Raw genomic sequence first — 22,294 nt, forward strand, 5'->3', positions numbered from 1 at the left:
TACAAAATAAAATAGAATAGGAGGTAACTCCAACTGTTATATGAAGAGTGAAGTGTCTATACTGGACAATGTAAGAGGTACTGTGCAGTAAATGACAAGTTAAAATGACAAGTGTGATAATATAAAGTGACATGGTGTGATTGGTAGCAGCCTGTTATGTAAACAGCAGGGTACAGCAGGACATTTTAACATGGTATATATGGAGTAATACAGTATGATATGAGGCAGGAGGTATAATATAGTATAAGGTGCAATATATAAGATAAGAAACATAAAAAAGATAATTACATCAGTCATATCAGTATACAAATAGCCTTTTAATGCAAAAACAAAACCTGAATTTTAAATGAATTTTGCAGGAGGGTTGGTGTAATTTCCACCTCTTCATCTGTTTATACTGTCTTATGTGTATATTCTCAGAGAGGAAGCTGATTTTAACAGATTTTTTCCAGTCCTGTGTCTTTAACTCCACTTTCAGAGCAAAAAGACGCTTCAGAGCTTTGATTTGATCACGTTTTCTCCTCATGATGAGACGTCTCTGCCATTGTTCTCCTCACTGGGAGATGAATCATCTTTGTTGTCCCCCTCACCATCTGCGTGTTGTTGACAGCGAACTGTGACGGACGTTTCGCTCGGCCAATCAAACCCACCGCGTCGGTCACCGCGGAATCGGTGTCCAATCACAGGGCGTCGGGGCGGGGCTTGGAGCGAGAGGGCGGGAACAGAGGGGAGACGGCAGCGCTGTGTCGCGAGCGGACGAGCTGTCAGCGGCACACTCAGTGTTGTTTGTACGGTACCGAGGAGCCGCAGCTGTGATTATGGTTCAGTATAATGGAGAGAAATGGACGGATCACGGACTGAGATTACCGAGTACTTCTACAGAGGTTTGGACTGGACGTAAACATGCCACAGCCTTCTGATCCCGCTGCAGATATCGCTGTTTTTCTGGATATAACGCGGTGAAGTTACGGGAATCTTTGTCATCCCGGACCGAAGAAAGACAAGGGGGCCTGAAATTACACGGACGGCGGTTGAAGTTGAGCTACGGGGCTGCGCTAGCTAAGTTAGCATTTAGCTTGCTGTAAAATACCAGCAGTCCAGTTGGAAGAGGGCTTCAAAATTATATTGCAAATCTGTAGCGTGTCATTTGGCAAAACTATCTTTCAATAACTATCGTATCTGATGAGTGCTTTACGTTAGCAGCAGTGATAATAGCTAAGCTAGCTGGGTAGCTCTCTGGCAGGGCTAGCTTGTTGTTCCCCCTGCTAACTTATTAGCCAACAAGCTTCTCTTAACTGGGAACAAAAAGACAAGAGTTAACGTTACACCCTCCAGTTTGTTTGTTTTTTTAGTGTGGCATATATCAGGAAATAAATCTCAGATGAGATATCTGCTCAGAAAATCTGCAAAGTTGTTAGAGCCACCTATCTTATTATAATTATCATTCCAGACAATAAGCATGTTTTTCTTCCCTACATAGACTTTTTATTCAGAGTCGTCCCGTCCAGACACAGCTTTAGTTACTCTTTGAATGTCTCTTATATAATATATGTTAATTAAAATAAGGGGGTTTGGCGAAAGATTGTGGTTACACCTATTTATAACCTGTCAGTCATCAGTTTGAAAGACAGTGCCAGTTGTTTACATTGGGTAAAGCTCAGCACCACTTGTGACCAAACTATTTTTCTTATCTACCTTCAGCAATAAGCATGCTTTGCTTTTTTAAATCACATTTTTGGCATCCATCTATTTCAAGACAGACATTCCTGTGAGACTGTTGTTGGCCCCTATTTTAATCTGAAAATTACTTGCTTGTACACACTTTGGAAGTCTGTTATATTCACCAGACCAAACAAGGACTTTCTGCTGGTGGACCCTCATTCAACAAGTTCATGGGATAACAAACATTGCCTTTGTTTTGAGTAGAATAACACAAGGGGGTTGGTTGGTTACCCATCCTTTTGTCAAGGGGGGAAGTTTACAGTCAGTCATCCTCAGCCTCCGCTGCCCCTGGGCTCAGATGTGAGAGACGATGGGCAGCCAGGGCAGCCCAGTGAAAAGCTACGACTACTTGCTCAAGTTCCTTCTGGTCGGAGACAGCGATGTGGGCAAAGGAGAGATCTTGGACAGCCTGCAGGATGGATCGGCCGAGTCCCCGTACGCTTACAGTAGCGGTGAGTCACTCCAGTCTCAGCTGATAGGGACCTGTTGGCTCAGTTCTGACCTCTCGTGATGATGATCTTCTCGTGTTGTGTCATGCTTGCTCATCACAAAAGTCCTGAACCTACTAGCTGCGTATTTTGCTGTGTGGACTGTGGAGGATACACAATGAGCTCTCTGACGCTCATAACAGAGCATTCACATAGAGCAAGTCAGACAGTCATGACTGTATGTGCATTGTTGTCGACTTAGAGGATAATTTCACCTGGTAAACAATAGCTTTATTATGACATCATAACAAGACAATAGCTTTTAGACCTGTACATTAAACACTGAATATTTCCAATCAACATCCTCTCCTGTTTGATTGAGGTTCCTCCTTTTTCCTTAACAGCATCAGTGTCCAACTCAAAGTAATTATAAAGGGAGCTGCTGAGCCGGATAGAGCGACGTGCTTTAGTATTACATGTATTTGAGCTACCATGACACATAAGAATAAATCTCCTGTCGGTCTGATTTGAAGATTACTGTGGCTAATTGAGTTATAGTTCCTAAGTCATCTGTATTTGTTAATTTAGAGTAGTTACATTTAGGAACACTAGCTCTTTTAGCGCCATCCACCATGCTGTGAAGGGAGAGGTTGATGGAGCTGTGCCCAGTCAGATGATCCCTCCCTGGGTGTAGGAGCTCAGATCACCTGGTTCTTTCGCTGCTATAGCTCCGGGGCTGACAGCCACTATCTGATCCCCGCCTGCTGCTGCAGTCAGCTGGTGGTCTGCGAGTAGGCATGGCTGCTGAACATGCCTACTCACACACACCCACTCATATCAGAGGGAGGTCCTACAGGAAGAGCAGATAGAACAGAAATAATGACAGAAATGTGTGTGTTTTTGCATATTTATTAGAAATTATACACATTTTCCAATTTTATTAATGCGATTCTTGCAGTTATGTGGTGTTTCCTACAGGTTGAGATCAGTTTGGCTCATTGTACTAACCTTGCGAGGCAGCTTGATTGGCAAGATCATATGATCTTGCAAGTTCATCTTACAAGGCTTCAAGCTCTGTGTTTGTGGCCAAACACACATTAGTTGAACCAATCAGTGTCCTTTGTGGAACTACTGGCAGCTACGGGCGTGGTTTACGTGTGATGACCAGTGAGATAAGCAACTGGCTTCTCAAGAGGTTAGCATAGCTGCTGTAGCATCAGTTCTGTCAGAACTGGAGATATATTTCATTGAAAGAAGAGTGAAGAACAGCACTGAAGGCTTTTCTTGATGGAAAAGATGTGTTCACTATTTTCCCTTGTTTCGGCAAGGAGTAATAAATGTCAAAATCCAATAAAAGCCTTGTGGTCCATTTGGGTTGGTCAGGCCATATTAATTGTACATGTGGAAAACACTTTATCACTCTAATCATCCTGTTATTGATGTTGGTGATGTAGTGCAAATTGCTCTGCACTGAAAGCTGCTTTACAATGCAAACAATAAAAGCAGGCATCACGTTCACTGTGATGGATTACCTCGACTCAGGCAACTTTCAAATAACTGCAGATTGTTTTTAATAATGTGCTGGAATGAGAGGAAACTAGTGGCTGAGAAATACACAATTTTAGAGCACCAAAATACTACAGTGTGCTTCAAAAGACAAGCAGCAGTCACTTTAATAATCTGTACATTTTGTCCGTGGCTTAAACAAACCACTTCTTCTTCTTTAAACCGAATATCTGTGGGTTGTGGACAAAACAAGACACCTGAGGACGCCAATGAGGCCTGAGGCGAAAATAATCAGCAGATTAAACAACAATGACAATAACTGTTAGTTGCAGCCTGAGACTCCTGTGTCACTGCTATCCCTCCATGAACAGAGGTGATATGAGTTTGTCAAGGAACAGTAGAACATAAAGTAATATGGAGTACATCCATCATGTTCATGTAGCCTAGTTAGACTCTCTTCTCCAATTTAAAACTCTAATCTGGGAATATAAGCAGCTCAGTGACTTATTTCTTCAAGGTAAAACATGCATGTAAACAGTCCTCACCAGAGACGCTGTCATGGACGAGTATCTGTTTTGCTTTTCAAAACACAAAGATGATTTCTGTCTCCTCCCCTTAGGATGAAGGCAAGTCATGAAAAATACATCAGTCAGCAGAATGACCCCTTTTCACCAGCGCTTATCTAATGAATACTGCCAAAGGGTGATGCTGCCTGTTGGCATTTGGCAGCAGTGTGAAGACCTCAGGTCATGTGTGTTTTCAGACGCCCACATTCACCAAAGGCCAAACAGTTTGATTGAAGCAGGTGACGGCTTTGAAGAGGGAGGTCATCGGTTCAAATAAAGGTCTTGAGCAAAGAGTTGAGGAAGAGTTTCTGCATCGTGGTTGAACTTGATTGTTGGTGGCTCTGATGGCGGTTTGTGTATGCAGTGGCAGGTAGAGCTTCAACGATTAATCAACTATCTGTCAACTATTAAATTAATCACCAACTGTTCTTATAATCTATTCATCAGTTTGAGTAAACGTATTTTCAACTTGGACTGCAGCCTAACGATCTGCTGATTATTTTTACGATTAATCAATTTATTTTCAAGTCTATAAAATGTTGAAGTAACATAAAAAATGTTCATCATAAAGGAGCCCGGAGCCCAAAGTGATGTTTTCAGATTGTTTCTTTTGTCCAACCAACAGTCCAAAACCCAAAGACTCCTCTCTTACCATCATAAATGACCAAGAAGACAGCAAGTTTGCAATTATGTTTCTTTCAATCAACTAATGAATTAATCAACAAATGCAGCTCTCTTTTGAGTGCGGTTGTGACTCAAAGATGAGCGTACGTCACCTTCAAAAGACAAACTCTCTGTCGAAATGTGAGCCTGGCCAGCTTCTAAAGAATCCTTCTAAAAGAGGAAGATGTCCTAATTGATGCGTGCGAGATCAAAAGCCTTCAAACGGCTTCATTAAATATGGAGGGCAGAGAGGAACGCAGCCGAACACGCTTCAGCTGGGATGTTTGTGCAGACAGAAGCTCTGCTATTGATTTCCATCCCTCTGGCAATGAGAGGTTATTGTGGATGGAAGGGGAATGGTTGTGAAGAACCTAAATATTTAAAGAGGAGAAAATCAGGACAGAAGAGCAGATTTTAATTGGATGACATTGTCCTCAGGCTGTGATTGGTGCCCCTCCTGATTTGGGGCAGTCGGTAGGATAGACCCATCTGTCACAGCTCCTCATCCCTCGTCAGTGATTGTGTGCGGTATTGATCAGAAATTCGGTGACTAGAAATCAGAATAGTGACTCGTCATAATGACAAATGTGTCAGTGCAGCGTATCCTGGAAAGTGTTGGTGGAGACTTTGTCATGCTGCTGATTTTTAGTGATAATAGCAGCACGTCATTGGTATCAGCTGATAGAGTCTTTAAAACGAATATTTCAACAAGACATTAATTGCTCATTCAACACAAAGTATTAACCAAGTAGTTTTCTAAATGTCCCCAGTGGATATGTACATTTCAAAAAGAACTGTATGTTTGCATTTTAAGTACAGAAGAGACTTGATGCACTCAGATTTAGTGGAAAAAATATGCGCATATATCAGCGACGGCAATCTGCCAGAATGAGTTGGAAAATATCAGATTTGGCAACAATCAAATATCATGCATCCCTAGTGCCTTTGTATCATCTTTTAGGAGGTTTGCCAGTGTAGTAGCTGGTTTTGCACTGCTGACAGTTAGTAGATAAATCGATTTGTTCATCGCTAGAAAAGAAAATATAACTAATTTGATAATCGATCACTTCAGATCAAATATACCAAACATTGTCTGGTTGTAGCTTCTCAAATATGATGATTTGCTGCTTTTCTTTGTTGTGTATGATTGCTTTTTTAATATGTTTTGGTTTTGGACGGTTTGTTGGACAAATCAGTCTATTTGAAGACGATGCCTTCGGCTCTGAAAAACTGTTTGTTGATGGTAAAATGATTAGACAGTTCATTAGTGGAGTGACAGTAGGGCTGCAGGATTAGTTTAAAACAATGACACTGCCATTATTTAGACACATAATCGTCACTGTGATATGATTTGTGACTAGTGGGAATGATCATTTTTGCATCGTAATTTTCATTATCACTTAAAAAAACAATTAAAATGGTGATGATGTGACATTTGTTGTGGTCCAAACAAACATGTTTTCTTGCATCTGAAGAACAAGATCTGTCGGTCAGAGCATCTCTGCAGCACACCTGTGTTGACAGTTGTATAATTGTCAGTAATTTGTCCTTTTTAAATGCCAAACATCTGTTTCCAGATTCTCAAATGTTGGAATTTGCTGCTCTTTGTCAAACTGAGTATCTTTTGAATTTTGGACTGTCAGTGAGGAAAAACAAGACGTTCCCTTGGGTTCTGGCAGGGAAACTGTGAAGGGTATTATCAGAGTACAAGTTGACATATTTTGAAGTCGTGTCTAAAGCTGCTGGCTGACACCTTCCTTAAGCCCACATGATGTTGCATATTTTCTGTTAATTCCTCTACAAAACCGGCGATTTTATAAGCATGTAGAAAAGAATTTTGTTAAATAAAATGGATTAAATGCCCGAGGAATCAACATACCTCATCTCTAACCTTTAAGTCCCGAGCGTTTCTGTGCATTAATTTCCAATGTGCCCACAATGTGCTAGTACATCCAGACTTATTAGACGGAGAGCTTTCTCAGTAATGACTAACACAGTCTCTGCTGGTTGACAAGTCTCTATTGTCCCTGTTTCTTTGTTGTCGCATATATTTGAAATGATTAACACATTTGGACCATTTCCTTGGAATCACACTCAGGATGGACATCGTGAACTGATTCCTCAGAAAGACGGCCTCTGGGGAGGCTGTGAAACGGGGCATTGGTATGTTTGGCCTCAGATGATTTCTTCGGGGATCTTAAGATTAATATTTCACACTGCGATAAGGCTTTGAATTTCACAGTCGGTTGATATTTGCCATCAGATAAAAGCAGCCTCGGAGGAGTGAAGCCAATTAAAATGCAGAAATCAGGTTGAAAAGACACTTTCCAGTGCAGCTGCGAGACTCTTAAATCTTTTTTTCATTCAGCACCCGCCAACAATGGAATATTCCCCAGAGGTCACGCAGGCACGGCGGTCCATTGTTCCTCTGTGGCAGTGGACTGGCTGTTTTGACAGTGGCATATCCATAGACAACAGTTATCGCTGGATGCAGGCCAGCTCAGAGATAACCCCCTACTCTCCCCTTCCTGGAGGAGAGGGGATTTAAAGGGTTGGTAGGTAAATGAAATGCTGAACCTGCTCTAATCCTCTTGAAAGATGCACAGACTGACACTCCGACTGTTCAATATTAGCACAGAGCTGAGCTGTAGCTGCAGTCTCACTGCTGTCAAATCACATTTTCTGCACTTTGCTTTCTTTTCTTCCCCATTTAATTTCTCCCTTCATTCCCTCTACATGTTATTTAAACCTGCAGATATGTTTAATATTCACCAGTGTGTTTCCAACTTACATTTACATTAAACATTTTTAAGAGCTCGTTGTTTTCTCTTTTATGTCAGGTTTTCATGCATTTTTTTCATTTACTGTAGTTTTTCGTTCTGCCGCTCTCGGTTTGTAGCCCTCGATGTTCAGTCATATTTATTGGAGCAGAAAGAAAAGTTATATTATATTTTTAAGATTTGACCAGAATTTCATCCACAGACTCCAAGTCCTTGTCAGAGCCACAGTAAATCACCTTTGCACTGTATCCCCTGTCTTCAGACTGATCTCCCATCGGTCTTGGAGGTCCCAGTCTGGTGCTGTTGAGCCCCTTTGACCAACAGATTCCAGGTCACGAACCAGGCAGACTTGGGTCAGCTGACAGGACCACTTAGCTCCATGAAGAACTGAAATAATTAGCTGACAATGGAGAATAAATATGATGGCTTCAGTCTGCTATATGTCCATGTTGTTGGAATAATTACTGATACAGAGAGGTGCACATGTTTCTGGTCAAACCAAGCCGTCACCTAAGCTAGAAATAAATACTTGAACGTCAAATGTCTGTTTAATTTGGCAACTCTGCAACTACGCATTGAGTTTCTGTTGTGCAAGCCTGCGTAGCAAGTCCTGCTTGACAACAAGAACCCAGGAAAATATAAGATTATAGATAAAATCTCTGTACACTTTGTTCAAATCGCACTCATTGCTCTCCATTTAATGTCTCTGGCTGTAATAGACCTTTTGTTGGAAAATTAACCAAACACAAACAAACTGCAGCTGCCAGGTGGATGTTTCTATAAACAGCTTCTCAGTTGATTCTCTGGAAAATGTACTAACTATAGATAATTACATATACTGTGAACATTGCTTTCTATAGTGTTTTGTACAGTGACAAGAACATTATCGCAAACATTACCATAGAGATAAATCAACACCTCTCCGACACACGCTGAACATCTTCACACAATCTTCACACAGCTTTGAGTAGATCCAGAGAACAAACAAAGTCAGCCGACTCCCAGAATAGCAGCAGCAGCAGCGTTCAGCCAAGACATCAGAGACATCAGAGAAAGCTATTGATTATGTGGGATATCTAAGTGAGCCCTGGCAACGAGCGGGAGGAAGCACTTGGTACGAAGCCCCTCGCTCACTCCAATTCAATTAGGCGAGCCTGAGCTCAGCACTTTAGCTCAGCAGCAGCTTTATGTTGCCTGGAAAATTGGAAGATATTGGTAATGTTGTTAGCCAGCAGCTGCTACCTGCCAGAGGCTGACGCAGTCATGTGTGAGAGTCTGGGAACTGGGCAGGCTCGCTCGTCAGCTGCACTGTTTTTTAAACACCACTGTTATGTTAATGTCTCTTTTCCCAGGAGCCCTAATGTTTCATCCCAAAGCTGACGGTTTCCAGTTAAAAGTGCTCTGTATTCAGACAAACACCCGTTTGGTGGTGGCACTCCTTTGTTGAGGTGTATGTTGTCCTGTTGGCAGAAAATTAATCACTTTGGATTTATTTTTCATATTTGCTGCAAATGTGTTTTGCTTGTCTCCATTTTACAGTACATCATTGGACTTAGAGCGGTAATGATTAATCAGTTAGTTGTTCTTTTCATGGACATTTGTTGATAGTAAGAACAATATAGAAAATGACTAGCCTTATTATTAAAGTAGCCAGTAAACACAAGGACCCAAACAAGGAACAGTCTCTCTTGGTGGTAAATGTTGTTGAAATGAAATTTAGCTTTGTTAGCATGTCGGGGCAGGATGAGGCACATTTTGTAATAAGTTCTACACTCTGCAACTGTTGAGTAAACTATATCTTACAGGATGTGAAACAGTGGTTATTCAGTGGTTCACCTGTTTGGCCTCAGGTGGTGGTAGATATAGTGAAAACCGCAGGAAGGTGGCCAACAGACTCAAGTGAACATGTGAAGACACGGAGCTGCAGGACGACAGGTGTAGCAGTCAGACAGGTTTGTCAGAGAGGAGCTGAACAACGGGCCAGAAAAAGAGGGAACTGTTAGCTGCCTGAGGCTGTACACTGCTGCCGGTTACACAGTAAACCTGCTCGCTTTAAACTTTCGCTTTAGGATTCTCATAAGCGTTACGTATTGAGCATCATCTTTGATGAAAACACTGACATAATAAAACTGTCTCATCCAGAGCTAGCTGAAAGATCACCACTGTTATATAATTTGTCTTGTCACCCGTAAATACACAGTTGTCACTTTCAGAGCTAATCACAGTCCTCTGTGGTGTGTTGTGGGTAAATTTACACTTTGATTCAGTGGAAATGGCTCAAATAGATGATGAGTCACTTCATGGGAGTCAGCTCGTCTCCGGCTGCAGTATTATAATCCTGATTGATGCTGGTGTTCTTGATGCATCCATTTGTCTAATGCCTGCCTCTGTCTGCTCTCTCTGTCCAGGTATTGACTATAAAACAACCACCATTCTTCTGGACGGGAGGAGAGTGAAGCTGGAGCTTTGGTAAGCACACATCTGTTGTTGTCGGTACAACGGAGAGAGTGACTGCTGCTCTTTTTGTTTCTGTGTCTAAAGTGTGTCTTACCTGCCAACATTTAGCAGCTGTTTGAACGCACTGTTTCCACTGATTTCACCATTTGCACTGAATTCATGAAAGAAGAAACATTTAATTGACGTAAAAATGTAAAGTTTTACAAACACAGTAAACAGTAACCAATATAGATCACTTCTTTGTCGCCCATGGAGAAAGACACTCGACTCCCTTTAAAAAATGAATGTTTCCGTAGATGGTAAATGTGTCCTGATGAATTTTGTGTACATTTGTATAAAATGATGCACGATGCATCTTCAGACTTCTGTTTTGATGAAAGGCTGCAGCCATAAAAAAGTCTCATCTCACACGGTGTAAACATCTTAGAGCTTGAGTGAAGAGTTGGAACAACATGATACAGATTAGGAATAGGAACAGGAATACTGTTTGTCAGGGACATTTACATAATACACATCACATTTTAAACGAGGCAGAAGAGGAACACGCATATAGCAAAATGCAAATATACACAATGTAGGAAGGTTTATATAATGGGTGCATACATGTGCAGAAAGATCCAACAGAGGAAAACGTGTTTCAGCCTGTGAATGCATTTAACCCAAACTAGATGACATGCAGGAAAAAAACGATCTGTCTTAAAGCATTTGATCCACAGATATCCTGGTAACAGCGTATCACATCAAACGTTTACTTTTACTATTATAAACCAATGCATTCAACACAGAAAAGAAACCATACCCATCTGTGGTGGGTGCAAGTGAAAGTCCTTATCTCCTGCATGTTGTTACATACCTCACAAATAATCTTGTATCGGTGGAGATGCATGTAATTGTGAGTTAAGACACACTGCAGTGCAAGGCGAGGCCTGTTTGGTGGAAGTAGGCCAAGGAATTCAACAACTCAGGGGAGAAGCAACGCCTCGTGTTCCCTGTGGAGAGAAAAGTTGATGCAGAATCTTCTTTTTTTTGCTGCGTCAGTCTTTCCTTCTCTCCTCACTGTCTCGCTGTTGTTTGACTGTCTTTCTTCTCGCTCAGTGTTTACCTCATCATCCTTTCCATCTCTGTCTCTCTGTGTCTCATGACTCAGTCTCTCATGGCAAAGGAGAAAAAGACTAAAAGCAGAAGTCTGGTGTTATTTTGTGTTTTATCTTCTGTCAACAAATCACATGAAAAGATCAGAACCCACAGTGAATATACCTACTGACATCCAGTTTGTGGATCAAAGCCTGATATAGCTTGAACGGCCAAACTTAATGCCTCAAAACAAGAGTACACAAACCAATGGGTGATGTTGGGTTTACACTTGGATGGCATAGAAATGATCACTATCAATTCATTAAACCATCATCAGGCTCAAAGAACAATAAATTGGTTGGCTGATTTCTACGTCTGCACCTTTTATTAAAAAGCTGTCAGTTTTATTCAACATCAGCGGGCCAGGTGAGGATGATTAAACCCTCTAACAAAGCCGGTGCTGCACCTGCCCTAAGAGGCATAAACATTTCATTAGTAGGGACGTCATTTCTGTTCAACTGCACAATAGGTGACTGACACGTGATTGTCTCTCAGGCATCAGCATCTGACTGAATGAACACACAGTTGGCTGAGCTGTAACTAGTCTGGAAAAGCGCGGCAGCTGGTCTGAAACTGTTGTCAGACTTTGTCAAAATCTTCACCAAAAGTAGTGTCTAAATCTGAGATGTAAAATGAGCTACGAGGCTGTAAAATGATGCTTAACTTCATATCTGTAATACCCGTTTTAAATAGCTGTGTGGGTGAGTAGAGAGGCGCGGATCACAACGTTATCATCTTAACACTCCCACTGATTTGTCAGATTAATCCTCACATATTTTCTTTGTAACCTTTTTCTTTTTGTCTTCAGGGACACCTCAGGACAGGGGAGGTTCTGCACCATCTTTCGCTCTTATTCCCGCGGAGCTCAGGTGAGAAACACACCGCTTAGTAGAATACATTGAAAACGACCAAAGCAAATCCTCCTTACTCACGTGTGCCTTGTGTTTGTCTGTCTTCAGGGGATCCTGCTGGTGTATGACATCACCAACCGGTGGTCCTTCGATGGGATCGACAGGTGGATCAGAGAGATTGATGAGGTGAGTCCAGGAGATTGATGGATGAGGTTTGATGGATGTTGTCAGGGTTGAGCTGAGGAAGATGTCATGCAGAGGGAGGTGACAACATTCAGCTTATTGAAGTCCTGAAGTTCAATGACTGTGATCTTTTACAGTCAATAGATGTTAAATTGGAAAATGTTAATGAGAGGGCCGGACTGTTGGAAGGAGAGTACGACATTTTTTCAGTACGTCTTGTGGTTTTAAGGAGTTGTATTATACATGTGTGTGTTTCTTCCGGGTTTTATTGCTGCAACCGATCAGAAGGATCTCCTCCTGATGTGTTCGCTTTCAGCCGTCAGCTATTCGAAAAATGTTCAAGTTTATAAGATGGGACAAAGGGTCAATAGAAGGAGTTAAGTGGATCACTTAAGGCAATCTGTGTGTGTGTGTGTGTGTGTGTGTGTGTGTGTGTGTGTGTGTGTGTGTGTGTGTGTGTGGGCTACTCTCATCATGTCCTTCCTGCTGACTGAAACAAAAAGGATGTCCGTGTCCGTTGTGTGTGTGTGTGTGTGTGTGTGTGTGTGTGTGTGTGTGTGTGTGTGTGTGTGTGTGTGTGTGTGTGTGTGTGTGTGTGTGTGTGTGTGTTTGAGGTGATATTTTTGGCCTGTGGAATGTATGTTTCAGTTCGGCCTTTCCTGCTCCACCTCCACAGATGTGGTGTGCTCGGCCACTTTTAAGGACAGAAATAAGATGGAGGGATGAAAATATGTCGGAAAGTTAAACATTAAAGTTTTTAGAAAAGATAAAAATGCTATGCTATAAATTATACAAGGAACCCACTAACCTGATGCATTATTAAAAAAATATTAATGCATTAATTACATTAAGAATTTATTAATTGAGTTATTTATTTGCAAAGTAAAACAAAGCCGCAGAAACAGCAACAGAAAAGAAGCAGATTGTGCAGGTGAGATTCAGAAAACCTCTGGAGGCTCATTAGAGAGAATTTGCATTACAAGAATCTCAGAAGTCATGTAATCCACAAAAATAGGCACAAGTAAATATAGAATCAAAAAGTAAGCATGAGGGCGCCTACAAGAAATAGAAAATACATAAAATAAATTCAAATAAATATATATTGAGGGTGTGTGGACTACGGGGAAATGAATGGGTTATATTATGATTTAGCATCTGATTATTAAAAAAGCTGCAGTGAAAGAATGAGAAATTAATGACAGATGTAGGCCTGTGTATTTCTACAAAGGAAAATAAGAAAATAAATGTTTTTTCCTGTTTTAAACAACATTGAGAATAAATTTATAATCTTATAAACCCTTCACAGATTCTGACAGCAAATAATCAGCCTTTACATACATTTATAATACTTGACATTAATCATTTTAACCTAACTATACAAGCACAGTACTCTTGTTTGTCCATATATAATATGATATTCATCAACTACCTGACATAAGGGCTCTTATTTGCCCCTTCAGTCTTTAGAGTTTCCTCTCCTTCCTTCTGCCACCCTGTAGCCATGTCTTTATAATGTTTGAAACCTTTATTTACAGTCACCAACATTATTTTCACAAGATTGATTTGAGTTGGAAAATCTTTTTTTTTTTAAACTCAGCCCTAAAACAGGTGTAGATGTGCAACCTAAAGTGCATCAGTTAGATTTAATCAAAGGTTATGTGCTGTATTTTTATTTTACTATTATCAGTGTCGGAGGACCGAATGGTGTGAGGAGGTTTATTGTCTTATAATTATTAAACTGTGTGGACTGGGGTCTCGGGCACGGGCGTGGAGAACTGGTTCGGTAGCGCCCCCCACAAGATATTCAACTTTTACTGAGTTTGCAGCCCGTTTTCACCTGCAAGTATGAAACTTGGTAGGCTGTAACACCTCCAGACGTACTAAAGTGTCTCTACAGTGCACAGGAAGTTGGCCATTTTGAATTGTGTGTGTTAAATTTGGTGAAATTCCCATGTCTCATACTTTAACAAACTCCTCAAGTTTTCAGTTTCATTGATTTTACTGATGTTTTGTTTAGTTATTTGGTCACTTAATTTATCACTAAGACAGTATAACATAAAACCTAGAGTAAATCTAGCCGTCATTATCAATATTAAGAACAAAATAATCAAATACACATTTTAAATAAAAGACTTAAATCATCAGCTGGTTCCTCTCGAGTATTTCTCAGTTTGAGAGAGTGTCTTGCTTCATGAGTCATGAGATGTCTCTCTAAAATGGCTGGAGCCTTTGAAACTTCTTCTCTATTGTGGAAAATGTGAGACAGATCAGGCAGTTTAACAGTCAAACATCTTGAAACCTTCAGTATTTGCTGCTCCTGCATTTTCCACCACCATCTTCACCACCACCACTGCTTCTGCTTCTGCTGCTGCTGCTGCTGTTGCTACAGCTGTTTCTGTTTCCTCTGTGACTGTCGCTGCTGCCGGCACCAGCACGACCTCTGTGGAGAGACTGGGAGCATGAAGAGGCGGCAGGGAGGACACTGTGAGGAGAGACTGATGAGTGGTGACAGTCAGGAGGAGAGAGAGGTCGACCTCTCGCTGCCATCATGTTTCATTCAGTTTGTCAGAACAGATGGGGGTGAATTAGAGAGAGCGGAGCCTGAGTGGCAGGACAAGATACAGGCTGCTTCCTGGAGCTTGTTGAATTAATAACGAGCCTCCGCTGGTCACTTTGTATGAACGTAATGAGTCTCATTTAGTTCCTCTCTCTGTCGGATGCTTCTGATCAACTGGAGATGCTGTATAGCTGAGATTTTTCTAATCATTTCAGGAAAAGGTGGCAGCTATATTTACTTAAACTCCTTCAAATATTTGTAGATTAGAAGTCCTGCTGTTAAACAGATACTTCCCGCATATTCAGCTGATATTGTCCTTGAAGTACTTGTATCATTATCGTGCTGTCAGCTATCAAGGTTAATTCTGTCCTCTGTTTGATTTTCCCTTCGCAGCATGCTCCAGGCGTGCCTCGAATCCTCGTCGGTAACCGTCTACATCTGGCCTTCAAACGGCAAGTTCCCACTGAGCAGGCGAGAGCATACGCCGAGAAGAACGGCATGACCTTCTTCGAGGTGAGCCCCCTGTGCAACTTCAACGTCATCGAGTCCTTCACGGAGCTGTCGCGCATCGTCCTGATGAGGCACGGCATGGAGAAGTTCTGGAGGCCCAACAGAGGTGAGCCAAAAAACTAAAGCCAAAGAGTGAACTGAATAACATGTCTTAGAATAACTTGTCAAACATCTGCTAGAAGTGCGCTTTAAGACTGTGGAGTAACTTCAGAGAGAAAAAAAGTGTCAGTGCTCATGAAGTTCAAAGGAAATGTGATGAAGGTGCTCTTTGGTAGAGAAGTTCAAAAAGAGAAAAAAAATCCAAGGCAAGCTTCTGGCAAAAAGGTTAAAAAGCCTCTATTTCATCCTGAAATTCTTAAAACATTGAAACAACTCGAGCCATAGTAGTCATCAGACGGACGACACGCTCCCTCATACATGAATTAATTCTTCCTTATTCCTGTCAGCCTCTTGTCTGCCTCATCTGTAGTTACAGAAGAGAGCAGGTGGAAGTGAAGTCCTGCAAATCCTCAGAGAATTAAAGATGAAGTGACTCAGACTTTCTGTGTCAACACTCAGTCTGAACTTTATTTATGACTTCAGGGATTCTCCTGCTGAAGTCTGACCTCTGACCTCTACTCGTCTAGTCTTTAAGAAAAATATAGTTTCTTCTTTTTTTTTTAAATAAAGGTTTGTTAATCAGACCTAGAAGCAATTTAAAGACAAAACAAATGTCAAGTTGTGTTTTTAAACATTCTTATACAGAAATGCTACATTTGATCAGTAGTTTGATGGATAATGAAAATCATTAGTTGCAGCAGTAGTCGAGTGTGTGAAACTGGAAATCAGAATGTCATGACTGACTGTCCTCCGTCCTCTCTGCAGTGTTCAGCCTGCAGGACCTCTGCTGCAGAGCCATCGTGTCGTGCACGCCGGTCCACCTCATCGACAAGCTGCCGCTGCCCGTCGCCATCAAGTCCCACCTCAAGTCCTTCTCCATGGCCAATGGCATGAACGCCGTCATGATGCACGGACGCTCTTACTCGCTGGCCAACCCGGCCGGTGGCTCCAAAGGCAACAGCTTGAAACGCTCCAAGTCCATCCGTCCACCGCAGAGCCCGCCGCAGAACTGCACCCGCAACAACTGTAAAATCTCTTAATTAACGGCTTCCTGCAGGGGGGACCGTAAGAGACGAAGAATGATTGGCAGCATGGGATCAGACGGATGTACAGGATGATAGTTGTAGGAAAAAGAGCATCCCTGAACCTGAGGAGCTGAAGAGCAGGAATGATGGATAAAGGGATGAATAAGTGCTACCTCTCACCTTCATGAGATCATGTTAAAGAGTTTAAAGGACTCTGCAGGTGGAGGGGAGAGCAGATGGTGCCTCAAGATACCAGAGGAGGACGACTACAAACATTTTGATTCTCACTAGACTCCAGATTCTGTCTGCTGGAGTGTTAACTACATGTACAGAAATCTCTCACCAACTCAACCATATTTAGTTTCTGTGCATGATGCTCGTCACTCATCGTGTCTGTGCGTCACAGGAACCACCTCAAGATCAATTCTTCCCTTTTATGTCTCACCTTTCTTTCTTCTGTCTGTCTGGTTATAATTCCACCTTTTTCTGTTCACACCTCAGTTCATTTGCTATTTTAATGACCAATAAGCTAAAGATCGAGACACTAAAAACCGGTCAGTCCTTTATTGATCTTTGTTTTTCCTCAGCTGGCTCTAACACTCATTGGTTAGAATGATTTTTTGAAGCTGGAGGGAAATCTTGGTGACAAGATGAGTGAAGGCTCCGAGCCGGTGTGGAGGCAAACCAACCTGAACCAGATCTCAGGTCCAGACTTGCTTGAGTCTAAATCGATTCTAGGTTTTCTCGTGGAAGTCAATTTAAACAAACGTCAACAAATACAAGCTGCATTTTTAATGAGCCAGCTCACCTGCGGCTCGTTTTCTTGAAGCACAAAAACAACCGTTATTATTGAACCTGCACAGAAGAGTCAGACTCCCCAGTAACAGCTCACACATTCGAGTTTTAGGTTTTATATATAGGGATAGGGATGAAATGATGCTTGTTGCCATGGATACTACTCAATGCTAGAAAAAACAAGTAACCTATTTAAGGTCTCCTGACTCAACAGAGTGCCGCAGGAATCCTAAAACCTGGAAATTAGTCTGCATTTTTGCACTTCTGGTTCACTCGTCTCGAAATTTTGTCGGGACATTGTCATGTTTTGTTCTACGACATAAATTTACATAAGTAAATACCCCACATGTGAATTTTTAAGTGTCTTAAAAATGGCGGTAGTGTGTCTAAATGAGACTACAGAGGTTGTCGGGGACATTAAACGTCAACACGGAGACTCATCTACTCACTAGTCCGTCTTTACAGGCCGACTCCACAACTCTACAACTGTAGACTGATCAGTTTATAGTAAAGTGTGTATAATATATTTTAATAGAAGGTTGAAGTTATTTGTTTATAGCCTAACATTAGCTTTTTACTGCTTTGAGATTTAATTTCCGCTTCAAAAATCACAAAAGTGGTGTTCATCTGTGAAGATGTTCTTGCTGAACAAAACCTGGAAGTGTCATAAACTTTTGTTTGTCACAGAGATTATTTTTAGAAAAATCTCGTCGTCCCTGCAGCACTCTATTGAAGAAAATGTATCTAACAAGGTAAATCCAAACTTCACAAAATGAAATCAGTGAGGTAAAATAGACCCAATATTTTCAATATTCATGTTTCCTTTTTGGCCCAGGAGCTTCTGGGAGTTGTAGTCAGGGGAAGAGATCTGGAGAAGGCACCTTCTTTCTTTCTTTCTTTCTTTCTTTCTTTCTTTCTTTCTTTCTCCTCATTTCCCGTCTGCCATCTTTAGGGACTCCTTCTTCCACACCTCACCTGTCCTGTCACACCTGTTACATGCAGCAGGAGCACGCACACACCAACACCAGTCCTGGCTAATTACATATATATATTAATAACACATGTCCTGCACGGTGCGCCTCCTCATAGAGATACTCCACTCAAATCCTGTAAGCATTAATGTTAAATACTTGCTTAATATTTGAAAAAGCAACATATTTGCTGTTTCTTCTTCTGCTTTTTTAATTTCTTTAAACTGAATATTTTAGGTTTTGGGCTGTTGGTTGGAACAAAAAGTGTTACTTAAAGGTGTTTAGTAGGGCTCTGGGAAATTATGATGAACATTTTTCCACTCTTTTCCCACAGTTTATAGACTAAACATTACATTTTTAAAATAACTGACAGATTATTTAATGCAGCCCTAAACTGACGGTACAAGTGAACATTGACATTACTAAAGATCTGTAATGCATTTTTCCTTAAAAGAAGAAAATCACTTTTATGAGCCCACAGAGTTGAAAGATTTTGGGTGGAATATCACTTAAAACTATCCTGTGCCAAATGATCCAAACAGGAAGTGTAACACACCTGTTAGATCACCTAATTCCTGTTTGTCAGCAGTATGTGGAGTCCCCCGGCCCTCCCATCCATGGTATGCACTAATGTGTTTTCCATACATTCGTTTCAGTGTTAGACGTTGAGGGAGAACCTGGAGGGACAGGAAGCTCAGACTTCTGAGGTCGTCTGAAAAGTTTAGCTCGTGGTGTTCGGCGTCCTCAGATGATGAGGAGAGCGACGGTGACAGATCTGAGGAGTGTAAACAGAAACCAGTGAGTAGCTGGACAGGATCAGGTGAAGTTGTCAGGTAAAGTGGAATATTTCAGGTGTTGATAGTAAACAGTGAGTCATGTTTATCAGTTCTTCTTCCCCCAGAGTTTTAACTCAAAGGACCAAACTGGTGGTGTTTGCAGGGTCAGTCGTGTCTTTGTTTTGTAATTTCACAGGATTTTTTGACGACAGGATGATTTTGAAATATCGCCTGCCTCGTCTTTGAAGTATAATTTAGTTGTGATTCTGAGAAATCAGGCTGTCAGGTAGTAGCAGCCGCGTGTTCACCGTCATGTTCTCAGTCCGTGGTGATGGCCGATAGTTGTAAATATTGTTCACCAACAAGGAAACACGTTGCTGTTTGCACAAACATCAGCTCCAACCTGAGGTGATTAGATCGAGCCGACAGTCGTGTCGTGTTGAAGCGAACACGTGAACTCTTCTGAGTGGCTGCGCTCCGACTGGATCTCCCGCAGGAATTAATGCAGCACGTCTTCTCTTCTCCTCTCTCCCCCTCTGATCTCTACCACTGCCTCCGCATGCTGTCCCATGATTCATAGCTGTTGAATAATAGATGCTCTTTTCATAGATCTCTGGAGGGCTTCATCAGAACGCCCTGGCTCCGTCGCTCCTCGCTGCTCTTTCATCCTCCGCTCCTCCGTAGGAAGCTCTGCGTGGTTTGTTTCTTTCTCTTCACCTCAGCATCTTGTTTGCTTTCTCGCTCTCTCCCTCTTTTTGCTTGTTTCTCCTCAGGTGTTTAGTGGGTTTCCTCCTGACCCCGGTCAAATCCTTCGGGCTGAGTGTTAACTCTGTGTGTAGTTAAGTGTGAGTGCTGGTGGACTCTCCATCTGCCTCCCCTCCTCCCCTCCTCTCTCTGTCTGATCTCAGTTGTCTTTGCCTCCAGACTTTAAGATGTGTTGACTCACGCGGTGAAGCTTCTCCACTCATCCTGAGTCAGATTACTAGAGCATATACCAATATTTTAACTTCTTTTAGCACATTTACTACACATGATTTATGATTTCCCTCAGTGGTTTCCTGTGTGAGGGAAGATATTCACACTTGTAGCTGTGATGCAAAAAAAGCTTTAATAATTAAAGCATTTTTTGCATTGCAGATGAGCGTGTGATCATCTTCCTTTACATCCAAACAAACTTGTGACTTCTTGTGACTCTTCATCCTGGAGCCATTTCTTCATCAGAAGTCAGTCGACATAGATACGTTGGGTTTAGTGTTTCTCCATGCATCTCCCATAGACTTCAATACAGCTGGCACCACAGTCAGGCACCAAAGCAAGATTCAGTGACGTGATGCCTCTTCCTTCTTATTTTGCCGTCTGACTTAGCTGAGTAGCTACTGGCAGCTACAGTCAGCTGCAGTTACTCTTGTGATATGCTGCCACCTATTTGTTTTGAGCAGAATGGCCAATTCTTAGATATTGCACATTTTTTAAAGAGCGACATAAACTACTAAGAGCCATCCCTTAAATAAAGAGGTTCTTCAGTTAGTGTTGGCCTGTTGAAGAACCTTTAGGAACCGTTATATTTCTGAGAGTTTAAGCTCTTTGTCTGGTCGATGCACACTAGTGAAATACATGGAATCAGGAGGAATGATCAACAGTTAAAGCTGCTGTTTGTAAGAAAAGTAGATTTTTGAGTGTCAGTTTTGGGAAGAAGTTGGGAAAATCAACTTTTCTTACAAAAATTGATTTGTAATAAATGAGTTAGAATCTGTAGAAACACCAGTTTGGTCCCTTTCCTCGGTGTAAACATGAGGTGGTGTAACCGACCGCTGGCTGCAGCCTCCATGTGTTCTGCATTTAAGGTTTTTTTGAGAGAGAAGTTTTAGAAACAGCTGACTCACATAATATATTTAGTGTCAGCGTTTGTTTTGTCTCCATCAGTGTTTTAAAAAAGACAGAGCCGAAAAGGAATTTGACTCGAGCTTGTTGCCAAGATTTTGAGAGAAGAGGTTTCCCTCTCTGATGAACAGGAAAAGGCTTTTTATTGTTGCTGCTGCTGCTGCTGACTCACAGAGCATATTAACCCTCACCGGGTGTAATCATACTGTTTTGTGTTATATTGTACATCCACTCACTTTGTGTTATGAGATAACACGACTGTTCTCCATGTTTTGCTTCTCTTTGTTTATGTATGGACTCCCTCGGTGTTTGTTGTGTTTCTCCTGAACGTTTTTTGGATTTCCATGGACGTTTTTTTAAAAGATGGAGATGTTGGTGATGGTGGGAGATTCAGGGATGCCCTCTGATGTTGCCTGTTGTGGAAGTGTTTGTATAAAGGAGCAGACTGTTGTGATAATGATGACGACTTAGACAAAAAAAAAAAAAAACGACAAAAAAAAAAAAAAACACCTGTAAAACACTATTCTGGTTTTTGGCTAAAGCTGCTGAGTAATCTGAAGCGAGTGCGTGTGTGTGTGTGTGTGTGCGAGTGTGTGTGTGTGTGTGTGTGTGTGTGTGTGTGTGAGCGAGTGTGTGTGTGTGAGAATGTTCTTCAAACACCAAGCTGAACATTTTTGTTTTTTTAAATTATTGATTGTACAGTTTCAAGGCAAAGGGTATGAAGAGAAAGACTTTTTCACAATAAAACTATTGAATGTTGGAGTCAAGATGTCGCTGCTGATTTATTTGATTCTTTGAAGGTTTTTGGTGTCGTTTCTTGTGAGAAGGCTGCCACCTGCTGGAAACACCACATCACACCACACCTCTCCTCCAGACTGGAACAAGGTCAGTCCGTAGGCAGCAAGTGCTTTTATACAGATATCATGTAAACACATGGCGTCAGTCCGGCTCGTCTCCAGACTGTTCTGACACAGTTTAACATCATTTTACAATAAATAGATTATATAATCTCCACAAAAGAGATTCAGTATCCAGTGATAGAATGTAACTAAGTAGATGTACCTAAGTGCAATTTTGAGGTACTTCATATGTTGCTACATTAAACTCTACTATTCACTCACTACATTTACTTTATAGCTTTATTACTACTTTGCAGATTGCATGTTGTGCATTTTTAAATATATTTTGTCAGCAAGTAGATTAAAAAAAAAACACTGATTTTGAAAATTAAAATATCCATCCAATAATTGGTCAACCTACAGAGTATACATATATAGCACAATATATACAGTCAATACATGTAAATGTGTGTTTACTTTGCTTTTACTTGTACTTTTGATACTTTACTAAATTTTGTGTCTGAAATTACTTCTGATACTTAAGTACAGTT

At 41.3% G+C, this 22,294-nt stretch overlaps 1 protein-coding gene across 1 annotated transcript; it reads left to right on the top strand.

Annotated features, from left to right (window-relative positions):
- Nucleotides 1-2,020: 2,020 nt before the first annotated feature.
- On the top strand, nt 2,021-21,666 carry rab40c (RAB40c, member RAS oncogene family). Its single transcript, XM_073494635.1, has 6 exons — nt 2,021-2,174; nt 10,074-10,134; nt 12,065-12,125; nt 12,216-12,293; nt 15,241-15,463; nt 16,222-21,666. The coding sequence occupies exons 1-6, from the start codon at nt 2,033-2,035 to the stop codon at nt 16,494-16,496; spliced, it is 840 nt and encodes a 279-aa protein (XP_073350736.1). The 5' UTR covers nt 2,021-2,032; the 3' UTR covers nt 16,497-21,666.
- Nucleotides 21,667-22,294: the final 628 nt, after the last annotated feature.

The sequence above is a fragment of the Pagrus major genome, chromosome 23 (assembly GCF_040436345.1).
Source record: "Pagrus major chromosome 23, Pma_NU_1.0".
Taxonomy (NCBI): Eukaryota; Metazoa; Chordata; class Actinopteri; order Spariformes; family Sparidae; genus Pagrus; species Pagrus major.